The sequence below is a fragment of the Corvus cornix genome, chromosome 7 (assembly GCF_000738735.6).
Source record: "Corvus cornix cornix isolate S_Up_H32 chromosome 7, ASM73873v5, whole genome shotgun sequence".
Classification (NCBI taxonomy): Eukaryota; Metazoa; Chordata; class Aves; order Passeriformes; family Corvidae; genus Corvus; species Corvus cornix.
In genome coordinates this window covers 33,883,278-33,896,430 of record NC_046337.1, presented here as the reverse complement: position 1 = coordinate 33,896,430, position 13,153 = coordinate 33,883,278, and the positions used below count along the sequence as shown (strand labels likewise).

At 38.1% G+C, this 13,153-nt stretch overlaps 1 protein-coding gene across 7 annotated transcripts in view; it reads right to left on the bottom strand.

Moving 5' to 3' along the window:
* Positions 1 to 13,153, bottom strand: part of DIP2A (disco interacting protein 2 homolog A) — an 82,711-nt gene that overhangs the window by 48,332 nt on the left and 21,226 nt on the right. For 6 of the 7 annotated variants that reach the window (XR_005602281.1, XM_039554668.1, XM_039554663.1 and 3 more), the window contains exons 2-3: positions 9,131 to 9,202; positions 966 to 1,085 (exon numbers count right to left, since the gene is read on the bottom strand). Coding sequence is in view for 5 of the 7 variants with exons in the window: in XM_039554668.1 (XP_039410602.1) it covers positions 966 to 1,085; positions 9,131 to 9,202 (192 nt within the window). In the remaining 2 variants the exon portion in view is untranslated. Of the gene's footprint in view, positions 1 to 965; positions 1,086 to 7,787; positions 7,880 to 9,130; positions 9,203 to 13,153 lie in introns of all 7 variants that reach the window. The other variant, XM_039554667.1, reaches the window with a different exon arrangement.

Below are 13,153 nucleotides of genomic sequence, written 5' to 3'. Positions count from 1 at the left end.
AGGAGTCTGTTCATATCCTCAGAATATTTAAGAAGTCTCATTCATCACTCAATTAACCCTAAGGAATGTATAAGGCACATCAGCTCTACCTCTGGAGTAAGGTTTTACATATCAGCAGGGCAAATAGGATGCAATAACTACTCTGCCCAAGCAGTGGCAAGACAAGGCGACCCAAGACCAGCTTTCTGTTAAGGATGTGCAGTGCATGTCATCACTTGCACTTCTCATCCCCAAACCCAAGATGCGGAATTACCCTGGACAACAAACAAAAAAATATCCAGCTACAAGTCCAAAGGTATTTAGGAGAGAAAAGCTTCCAAACACCTGTTTCTCCTCACTATTGTGACCAGGAATTTCATAGGGAAATAGGTGTACTTCAACCACCTGAAAAGTAACAATAGGAACAGGATGCAATGAGGATATTGGTATTTTCACACAATTTTCCAAAACAGGTTTGTCACTGTGCTGTCCATTTAAAGTGAAGTAGAATATCCATTGTGACATTTCCCTTTTTTGTGCACTTGCTTTAAACCAGGAAATATTTGAAAGAAAGCTACAATAAATATATAACCTTCCTTTAACAAAATAACCCAAACAAGCAACCAAAACATCTCCCAAATTCACACACTGTAGTCTTCAAACTTTTTAAGTAACTCTTCTACAGACTGGGAACCCAATTTTGTTTTCTCAGCAAATATGAAAAAACTGTTGAGCATGGTAAAATTCACAACAAGAAACACATCAGAAGGCAGGTCTACAGTCTCTTTCCCTTCTAGCATTTCCTCCAGGCTGGATTCAAACAAAACCACTCATGCATCGAAACAAAAAGATACTTGAAAGACATTCATTATCTGTTCCCTTCTTCCAAAGCACTTCCAGCTTTCTATGTAGGTGCGGGTACCATTTTACAGGTATACTTTTCCTCTTAGGACACGTGATGCCTCAGCTACATCTCTGTCCCTTACCGGATCGGAAGCGCTCATCCCTCGAGTTAGTGGATCGGGATTTCTGCTGTTTTGATACTGCAGCAGTGGCTTGGGAAGAGCCGGACACTCTGTTCTCTGCTTGCAGGGATGGATCCACACCTGAAACACAGTTTCATTTTAGTACAAACTCAGCTTTGCAAATATAACATCATGCTCCCCATGACCACCCTCAACACTTACTCACAAGTTCAACTGGTGCAAGACAGTAGCTTTAGAAACAGCTCATCTTCTACCTGTATTTTAATTCAATTTAATCTATGCCCATTTAACACAGCAATACTCAGAAGATTCACATTTTACAAAAATGCTGCAATTCTCTAATAAAACCTTTGTAGATATTAAGGCAGAATTACTATCAGCTTCAGCTGTCTAAAAGCTCCTGCTGTAGTCTAGGTTGGCTGGGTGCTTCGTATACTCCTGAAATGATGACAGACCTTCCCAGCCCCATAGAGGGTAACAAAAATAAGAGGAACTGAACCATTCTCTAGTTGTTTGCTCTGCACCTGATTAGAACAGCACTCTAGATAACCTAGAGCAGTTGCTTATGTTTAGGCTGGCTAATGTTCAAGAAGATGAATCTCAATTTTAATTGTAGCACAACAGGAAGAAAAATCAAGGGGGTGGACAGTAGCCATTAAATATCTACTATCACTTCCTGGTCCCCGAAATGAGGAGACTCCCTGCTGGCTCTTGATCCATCAAAGACTACATAAATTTGGACTAGGAACTTCCATTTGCAATTTTTTTACAAACTTATACATGTAATGTAAAAATTCTAATGCAGTTGGAAGGGTTTTTGCACAATCCTAATACAAAATTAGCTTAGTGCTGTATTTTAAAATAAACTTTCTTCAGCCACGTAAGACCTGCTGCATCAAGTTCACTATATTTACTCAGCCCTTGTACCACACAGGGCCGAGTATATCTTTCATTTCACTCCTTCCTTCCCTTAAAGAGCTTCTGCTTTCCTACCTGCCCCCAAGTCTTTTGAAAATAACAAGTTTTGGAAACAACGTATTTGAAAACCACATTCTCAAAATGCAAATATTTACTGAAAGCAGCTCCCACTGAACTGAAGACATCATTCCAGAGGAATCTGGGCCAGTTCCTTTGCAAGCAAAGATCTTACTTTAACAAGTATGAAAAGGTTCCTCTCTCTCTCTCATGGGGTTTCTGTTCCATCCCCTTTGTTACAAAGTGAGTACCAGGAAAGAAATTGGCAATTACTAACAAATCTAGCAATTATAAGACATTTTAATGAAGACCTTTCAGTAAGATACAGTCTTTACATTAGGAGTGTAATTGGATTAAGTATCCCAGTTCTACCTCAATTGATGAACAAGAACTTTCAAATACTCTATTTAAATACAATATCCTTAGGGAAGGTGTTTTATCATCTTCAGGACAAGACAAGTTACTATATACCAGCTTTCTTGGGTATGTGTTAAGACCTTTGGATGAATGCACTCCATAATCCCCTTCCCATCCCCTTTGCAGCTAACAGTGAATGCCTCTGGATGTTGAAAAGGCAACCTTGAGCTAGACATGGGTTGGGGGGGGGTGTGTGTGTGTGTGTGTGTGTGTGTGTGTGTGTGTCTGTGGGAAAAATGAGGCTAAATAATAGAAAAACAAAGGAACATTTAATAAATCACACAGATCTAAGTTTTTAGAAATTAGTCCAACTCCAGAGATATGCTCCTCTCTTTTACAATCTGTGATAAAGAACGAACACATTTTCACCTAGTTTTTCCTATTTTCCAAAAGTAAAGCCTTTAAAGCAGATGACAGAATATCTAACATCAACTGCATTTTCCAATGGGATAAATGGAGACAGCCCAGCAAAGAAACTAAAGTGTCCTCAATGGAGCAGAACAGAACATGTGCTTACCAATATACAGACCTAACATTCCTTGAAACACTTAAGCAGAATTCTGTTTGTAAGAGAAAAACAAATGTCACCTTCCAACTGAATTGATTCAACAGATCTGATAGAGTGGTGAAAACACTACAGAATTCTATTCCACATTTCATTTGAACACAAGTTTTCTATAACCACAGTTCAACAGTCATGGGGGATTTGTTGATCTGGAAACAATAAACAACAACTTTAGATTTTGTTAAAAAGATTGAGGCAAGTCATCTCCTTAAGCCTGAGCCAAGCAAACAGCCAACGCAAAGGGATAACACGATAACTATGATGGTACAAAAGAGAACAGGCAGCTGGGCTGGGAGGGTCCCTCAACTAAAACTGCTTGTGAAATTTTCAGAAAACAGCTTATCTACATAATTTTGGCGTGATCTTGTTAAAAGAAACCTTGGGCGAAAAAGATAACAAAAGAAAACCAGAAGGGTTTTTTTGTGTGCCATTTCTTTTCCTCCAGGAGAGTTGTTAGTTGTAAGCAGAAAAAGAGATTGCTGTTCTTCCCAATTCCTTACTCTTCCCATTTGCAGTCTTGTAGTAACTACAGAGCCTTGAGATCAGGACTTGTAAGAGCCTCTTTTCCACTTTGTGATCCCCTGTGAGAGGAAAATAATCTGGATAATGAGCTAACTGTGTATAATCCATCAGCAGATGACAACCTGCATGTGGGATGTCCTGAGTCACACGCAATCCCAGCACTGCTGTTTGGCCACACCAGTACTGGGGGCAGGAGGAGCAGGGAAGAAGTAACCACATATAACAATAGGAGTGGCATGACCAACTCCAAAACCAGAACACTCTCCTCCTCCCAAGACTAAGATCATTTTTTTGTGAATCAGAGTTATTGTGATGAAGTATGTATCAATGATTCTCACAAGTTTCCTTTAAATTAGGATGAAGTATGAAATCCTTGGCACTGTTAGACACCACAACTCAGTTTCTTCAGATTAAGTCTCCCTTCTTGCTTTCTCAAAGAAGGTTTCATATCCTAGTGCAAAAATACAACCAATGAATCTGAAAAACATCATTTTTTGGTAAAAATAGTAAGGTAGTGCATCTGACTCTTAGGCTACACAACTGTGCGCCAGTAAAATCGTTCCACAAGCTTGGTGAGTTTGTTCATTTATTCTCCTAGTACGCAAATCACTAACTTAGCCTTCAGCAAAAGCAGATGCGTAATTAGGCTACACAAACTTCCACTCACACCAAAGCCTTTACAAAATAACATGTGAAAAGACATATACTAAAGGCACTTGATCCACTACCACTGCATCTTGTCCGTTTTTAACTTACCCAAAGCTAGCAAGAATGAAGTCATCTTAAAGAGGCTGCTTGTTCCAACTAACTGAACAATTTGCTTCTACAGAATGAAATTAAAGCTAATATTTGAATTATTACTGTATTTGTCCATCCACAAGCACTGGAGAATCAAGACGAATACTGGCATTTCTAGCCATTTTCATTTTTACAAGCAAAAATGATTTTACTATAAGAGCAGTGAAGAGGTGCCAGGACCAGAAGATTCTCTGCTGGCATCACTGGGGAGGATGCACAGCTAAAGACATCAGGTAGGTAAAGATCAAATTTTCAAAACATAATGTATTAAAGAGCTCTGTAGAGAGGAGAGGGGAAGAGGGAGGCCAAAGAAGAAACTCCAGACTCTTTGTACATTATCAAATCTTTCTGCAGCTATTGAACTGAGTCTGTAAATAAGAAAGGAACAAATGACAGCAGCCAGGTTCAAAGCACAAAAAGACAGGAAAAGGGGTATGACAAGGTGGAAAATCCAAAAAGTGGAGGTCTGGCTCTGGGTCAATTACTGACTATCCAGTCCTCACTCATGTTCACAGTTCAATGTTACCATTCTTTACTGTCATAACCCATCCTAGAACATATTACCTGCTGTACACACTTTTGTCTTCAAGATCCAAAACGAAGTATTCACACCTTCCAGATCAGAGGGACTGAATAAGGGTCTACCCAATGTAATTTATTACCCAGAATAAGGTATTAGAAGTTCAAGAGATTAAAAATAATAATGATAACAAAAGGCATCATACACATGCACTGTTTGACAGTCTTCCATGATTCTGTAACATTCTCCTCTACTCAAGGAAGTAAATTCCAGCTCATAAGCTTCCACTTGAAGCCTATGAAACTATTTTAAGGGCATTAACACTTTCCATTCAAGGAAGCATAAAACAGCAGCAAAGAATACAAAAGCATAGAATACACTTGTTATAAATTCAATGAACCAAATACAAGCCAGGATTTGGATCCAACTCAGAGAATCCAAACACTGACTAAACCATCTCAAAGAAAATTCCCACAAGCAAGAGACACACTTATTTAGACACTATGACAGACTGGTAAGCAGAAGACCTACCTGGCATTAGCTAGAACTTTAATTTCTCAAAATAATAGTCCATTTTAAGCAGCAGTTCAAGAGGTGCTTCACAAGCAGCCCAGCACTCCTAATGCAAAAGGATGTACACTGAATTTCATGAAAAGGAACAGAATTGCAATCTCTTGATCTTTGGAGAAACTGTGAGCAATGAAGCTATAAACTGCTTTTTCAACTTGCCCATGTGAACACATTACATTTTCACATACCTCATTCAAACCAATTACACCAAGATCCAACCAAATTAGCCAATTAAAATTTGGACGTACTTTGATCATAGCTGTTATACCCATAGTATAAAGTAGGAGTTTTAACCCCATAGCATCAAGAAAGGTACTTACATGTTTTTCCTATAAACTATCAGAAACTATAAAGCTTTTGTAGACTCCAAGACACCAGAGTAAGTTGCACACTCCTTAAAATGGAACTAGAGGTACAAAGTGCTATAGGGCATGTAAAACTCATCCCACTCTAACTGAATGAATGGCTGAAGTACCCACAAAGAAGTAAAAACAAAAATCACAGTTATACAGAATCACAGAGCAATCCAGGTTGAAGGGACCTTGACGATCACCTGGTCCAGCCAGGAATAGAAAGTATATTATTCCTGGCAGCAGCAGAAACATTTTTCAGAGACATAAAACTATGAAAACGTAAGAAAAATAGAAGTATGGGACATGCCAGCCTCAATGAAAACTAGAGGAGGTTCTATCATCATTTTCCTTTAAAATGAAAATTTGAAAATAGTAACATTTCAATTTTGCTGGAGCAGAAGCACTAAGAAAGAAAAGAGAAGAAAACAATAAAAGAAAAAAAATTTAATTAGAGTGGAATCACTCTGACACCAGAGGAGAAATGAAGTCACTCACCAAGGTGTTTATCTAGCACTAACTAAATCTAGTGAAATAATTTCCAAGGACTGCTCTGTAAAGCAGCACCAGGACACTAACTGCAGTTGCAACCTTACACAGCAGAAGAGGCAACTTAAAAATAACCAGTAACACTGTAAAAAGATCAGTAAGAAATCAGGATAATCAGGAAACAACTATCACAAGGCAAGAGTTTTATTTGAGGTGTTAGGAAGCTTAAGACCATCACCTGCCCATCAGGACAGGATACTCACTGTAAATGCTGTATTTTATCATTATTTCTGAATGTTTTTACACTCCAGCTCTACCCAGATTCAAAATCACCCTCTGCCATGTATCTGATGTTATCCATCACTCAGAAGCTTCACCATGCAGCATGCCTGGTTGCCTACAGATATAATTAATTATTTCCTCAGAGTTTTATCTGTAATTTGCATGCAGAGGTTGACTGAGGAAACCAATTACTGACTGTTAAATATTACTTCATTAAAATAATTAATTACTGTTTAATGCTTGCTATTACTCAACACTTGTTTTTGATTTTGCACAGTGCATTTGGTTGGACCAGTGAAAAATAACTCATTCTAGTTAGTATTTCCACATAACTACACAGTTTTATGGTTGTAAGCAAAATCTTTACATTTCCACTAATTCTTCATCAATGCAGATTTAGAATTTTAGAACACAAAACAATCTACAAGAATGAGACTCTTGAATCACAAGATGTTCTGCTTAATTTTCCTGCTAATTGACAATATGCTTTGCAGCCACTTCTGTCTTGTTCACCAAACCCTCTGCAGGGTTGTTTAACACTGTCTGGGTAACGATCTGGCTCCCCACAGATTCAGCTACAGAGTGCAGCAAAACACAGCCCAACCCATTTTACATGGTATTGAAAGAGCAGGAGCTTACACATGATCAGTTTGTAGGTGGCAGTTGATGAGGTGTAACATAGAAAGTTAAACTTCCAGAAATCAAACCTATGAGCATGCAAGTACACTTGTAAGACATAAAGCTGTAAAAAGACAGGGGTCCTGGGGATGGTCAAATCATAGAGTAAGAACTCATCAAATGTAAAATGCTGACATTCATCAGTCTGCAAAACCTTGATGGATAATGAACCTTATGAATCCTACCAGGAATGCTGCAATTAAATTGTTAATGATAAAAAAATTTCTGCACGCTCAAAGCCTTTGGGACTCCCACACACTATTCTGAGCCATGCTGAAGCTGTGTCAATTAAGCAAATTCCAAGCTAGAACTGGGTTAATGGAACATATGTCAGGAAACTGAAACAGGCAGTTAGCTTCATGTTTTAAGCAAATTTTATCTTTTTGCCAGACCATCATTCTTTGTGCTCAGAGGCAGACAGCCTATTCATTTTTTTTAGCGTATTAAAGCTAGATTCCTGTCAGCTTAATGCTAAACTAGGCAGAATCGTAAAAAACAAAAATCAGGTAATCTGGTATTGCTTAGAAAATGTGGTATCAAGCAAGTAGGACAAACCACAGGATTCACTGACTCATTAAACTATTGCTTAAGGCGATTAGCGAAAATATGGCTGAACAAGGAGAAAAATCTTTAAGCAGCTGAAAATCTAAACTTACTTTAACAAGTATGGGAGACCAAATACTGGAGTTGTCTAAGCTATGTTTGAGACCTCAGTACTTGAATATTTGCGCAAACAGCCTTCTGAGAGCTGAGAAGAAAAAAATATAAAGTAAAACTCCACTGTCAATAGAAAGGAGTGAAGGCAGAGTAAATCAAAGGTGATCAGAGATTAAACAAGAGACAGAAATCCAAAGACATGACTTTCTAATCAAAGTGCATTGACAGAATATTTCTAATAATTGTAAATGCTCAGCCAAAATCCATACCTTGCCTGGTCTCAGAATCTTTAACTAAGCTGAGTTAGAGGACAGGGTACTTTGAACAGAAAACTGAGACAGTTCTTTCCAGAAAAATGGCGTAAGGAGGAGAAGATGTGGCAGGTGAGGCTAGAGCTTGCTGCTGACTGTCAAAGTCATCCTAAAAATCCAAACTGCTTCTTTGCAAGGAATGAGCCATTTTAAAGAGATGAGTTTGGTTCTGCTTGGCCTACAGAGATTATAAATTTGCTAAGGGAAAACTTACATCTGTTCTTAAAAAAAAACCCAAACCCAAATAAAAACCAAAGCCACAAAAAAGAAACCTTTGCTAAGAACCCGCATGATGAAACATCAGATAACATTCTGACTGTTCAACACTGTCTCAGTTTACAGTGCCTCATTATTGCTTCCACTCACCTTGGTTTTCTTCTCATTTTTCCTTATCTTAAAATCTGTCAAGATACGGAAAATTGGGGGATTATAGAATACCAAAGCTCAGTGGCAGCAGAACAGCCCTAACCCTGAGTGATTTCAGTGTCCTAGTAAAAAAATAAATTAAAAAAAAGTTGGGCACTTGGGGTTTTGGCTGTGGATGATGAATTCTGATAATAACCAGCTTCAGAAATAATAGTTTATAATAAAAAAGTCAGTACTTTGAAGAAACAGAGAGGGTGAGGAGGTGTGTGGAAATGGGGTGAGGCACAGGGCGAATGCAAAAAACCAGCACATTAAAGCATGAGAGTGATGGCTACTGAGCATTTTCATCGAATGAAAGCAGCCAACTTGCTTTTAGTAATAACTCATTTCTAAAGTTATCTTAAAGTCTCAGATGCAGGTGTCAAACTGAAGTTTGCTGACAAAAATGTTACCATTTAACATTTTATATAAAACTATATAAAAAAACCCCCTGTATTTCAGGCTTTTACATTGCTCTGCACTTCTCTGTGACAGCCATTTCCCACTGCTGGTTAGATGCCATACCACACACTATTATAATTCATCCAGTCTATTTAGTGAGAACTTTTCCATTTTGTATTTTCACAGATTTGGCACAAAAGTGTAACTTCCATGCAGTTTCTCACCTTGAATTAGTGGTATGTACCGTGCTAATAGCTTTGCCCTCTTCTTTTCATATCCTTTCTGAGTGATGTCTCCTAAAGAAAAGAAGAAATAAATACATGTTGTTTGGAAATTCTACATTTAAATCTTTGCATCAAGCACATTCCGTCAGCAACATTCACATTCTGTCAGGTGAAAGAGTTTAACAAAGCAAACTATGCAGGGAAAAACCAACCAAAAAAAGGCATTAATTATATATTTGGATTCGGTCTACCTCTGTCCAGGTAGAACACCTTTTACTCAGTCAGATTTTACACAGAAAAGTTCTTACTCTGTATTTTAAAATGATTCTCAAGTACTTTCCCTAATCCATAAGGGCGGCATCTAATTTTTTGCTTAATATTCTCCATTTCCTCAAATATCCACCTCACCCCTGTATCAGAGAACACTAACAGACACAAAGACACTTCATTCTACCATCCCCAACCTTCATCTAAGTGAATATGCATCATTTAAAGCTACTGACACTCCACCAAAACAAGCAATGGGAGTTCAAAGACATTGTTCAAAACAGGTAAGAAAAACAAATGCACATCCTGGAGTGCTTCAATTATTGCAGGTATTTCAAAATGCAATCCACCTCTTTTTCTTCATAAACCCATGTAAATATTATATATAAAATTTGGACACAAGACAGAAATTACCATTTTTCTTGAGCAGAAAAAAAATTAGTAGAAGAAATACACAGAAATATAATATATCTATCTATCTATCTATATATATATATAAAATTATTATATCAAAATGAGAACGAGATCAAACCAAAACAAAGCATCACAAATACCCAAGCAGATTTGTCTGCCTAGGAATAGATGGACAAAATGACAAACTACACTTTTTGTGAAAAAAGGAAAAGGATATCAGAAGAGATGCATCATTTTCAGTTATGGAGAAAAAAAAAAACCTGTCCAACAGACAAGCAGCATCAGTAAGAAGAACAGGTTTTTTTAAAACCAGAAGTAATTTGTAAGATTAAAGCTCAGCAAATTCTTTAAGGATCAAAACTGTGCCTTACACAAATGTGCTGTACTGTAAGCTTAGTGAAGACATCAATTTTCACAGCTTCATAAATGCTCCACATAATCATTATTCCAACCCTTTGCACAGTTCAGCCTCTGCCAGGTACCACCCAGCTGCACAGGTAAGCCATGGAAGCATTGATCAAAAGGCAAGGTTGAACAGAGTGTCCCATTTAAACCAGAGTACTTCACATGCTGGCATCTTGCTGCACTTGGAAATTCTTTGATTTTGCTTGAATGCTGACTTGAAGGACTTTCCTTGAATGAGGTTAAGCAAAGGACAAAGTCAAAAGCATCTCTGTCACCTTCTGCAGTGCCACGGCAGGTTAGGCTGTGCTGCCCAGCCAAGCTGAGCTTTGTTCCTTTCTCCAAAGCCTGGGGGTGGGCTCTTCCTGACAACTGCTCCCCCCTTGCCCCCAGAGCCTCAGGGGGATTAACCCATCATATGGGCTTTTTGTGATCCCTCATTTCTTCCAAAAAGAGCCGCTTTGCCACATCTGGTATGCCAGGGCCACAGCTGCTGTCATTTAGCCTCACTTTCTCCTGCGTTACTGGATTACACAAAAGCAATCTGAGGTTCCTCGGCCTCCGCAAAGCAGCTGGGAAGCCTGCATAAAGCCAGACACTGGGCTGAGCTGTTAGAGCTCTGTTTGGAAGAGATCTTTACTTGAAATATCTGAAGTATTGTAAAATATATATTGTAAAATATGTCAGAGGTGCCAAGAAAATTAATCTAGACAGAGATGAAAGTGTTAGCATTTCTTAAAATGACCTATAAAAATGTATTCATCATTAGTGCACACAAGCATGGTTCTATTCCACCATGTTAGCACTAGACCTAACAAAATTTTAATGCCAAATTCACTAAATAGAGCTGAGAATGGATCTGTGAGAGCCTGGCACTTGCTAAAGATATGGAAATGGCTCCTGGTCCCCAGTTTGCGGAGGTCAAGAGCAGAGACATTTCTAAATGAGCCAACTGTGCATTAAACGTGGATGAACCTAACCACTGGATCAGCTCTGCAAGATGAAACCTTTAAGAACTGCACTGTTTGGTAAGCACAGTCACAATTGCAGGTCCATCACCTTGGCAAATCACTGCAGAAAGCTTTGCCAGTTCCTTCAGGATAAAGTCAAGAGCATGAACATTGGCTTCTGCCTGCAGAGGTGGCTCCTGGGTGGTTTGGAAAGGCAGGCAACTTCCAGTCTAAAACAAAATTCACATGTCATCTGTGGAAGTATTTAAAGCACATCCCCTGTGTTTCTGGGATAGGCTGTCACTGTATTTGAAAAGTTGGTGGAGGTGGAAGAATCAATTCAGCAGACATCATTGCTAATTCTACGTCTTACACAACTTTGTTTAAAAAAGTCCCTGAAGATGAACCAAAGATCAAAATACATATCTTTTAAGATAAACTATAAAACCATTGGAAAATATGGCAGAAGATTAATAAAAAAAGGCAGAAATTAAAAAGTCTAAAGAAAACTGGAAGTTGTTTAGGACATAATTTCTCCATTGCACACCTGTGAGCTTCAAGCTGGGACACACACAGGTGTGCCACCAAAAGATTCTGCCCATGACAGTTCACAATCATTTTTACTTAACCCACAAGCTTTAATCACCACCTAAATTTGGGAACCAGACCAACTCCTCCAAACTTACTACTAGTACCTATTCCAAGCCGTGGTTACTTGTTACATGTTCTCCCAGACACTACACTGGTGTAAATCAGGCAAAAAGCCAAACTGATCAACAGGCAATAAAGGAACTAAAAGATGAAAATTATTACTTGAAATTAAAGAAAGTTTTGGATCTCCAAACTATACAGCTATCAACACTTGCTGCCATCCCTGAGATATGGGCTCTGGTAGGTCTGTGCCTACCACATCTGGTAGGTCGACTGATATCTTAATTTAGTTTGCATATGATGAGCTAAGTGAAGTGTGAAAACATCTTGATTGGAATCTTTCATATTACAGGAATCTATTTAAAATGGAAATGACATCTGATCATTTCATATGGTGATGCATTTGACTAAACCATTAGAAATCCTATTTCAAAGATCCTATTTGAAACATCCTGAGAGCATCACAATGCCTTTGAAACAGTATTAGAAGTTTAGCAAGACTTCACTGAAAATGTATGTTACCAGTAATTCTTAATTTGCAGCAGGACTTGCATCCCTTTGAGGGAATTTAAGTTATCAAAGCACAAAACCTGTCTGGTGTAAAAGTGGCAGCATGGAGATCTACAACTATATAAATACAGAATTTCATTAAACTTTTGCACATACAACAGAATCATTTAAACACCAAGTTCTAGACACTAAGCAAATACTGACTAGCTATTTGTATGTATCTTAATGATAGAAAGGGAAGGAATTTGACCAATATGTTAATACCAAAAGATTTGTCTTCCACTTAGTTCACAATTACACAGTGGGTCTATATTTTACAATACCATTAATTGCCTAATCAATTATAGAAGGCATTATCAAAACGAATAAATTTAGTTTAATCGAGCCATTAGAAATTTTGCAATTGGCAAAGCAATGCAAAGTAACATTTAGAATAAGAAAATTTGAAATTAGAATAAGAAAATTCTGATATTTACATATCACCTTTTCACATTGAAGTTTCAAAGCAGTTGCAGGACAAAGGCACCACTTATATTTTACAACTTTAAAAAGCCAAGGTGGGTGAATCCTACAGTTCAGAGAGGATGTGCAAAGTCAGTGCATTCCAGGTCATTCTGTTTTGTACAACCCACACTTGTGAACTGTGTGTGTATGTAGGGAGAAGCAAAAACTGCTCCTTTTAAACTCTGGAACTGCCTGGTTTAAACACTTATTTGCTTCATCTGCCAGGAGTCAGCATTTGACAGCACAAAAGAAGGTTAAATAACTGGATCACAAAAGCAGCCTTAGCAGCAGTTTCTCAGTTAAGCCGAATGAATGAATTGTTCTT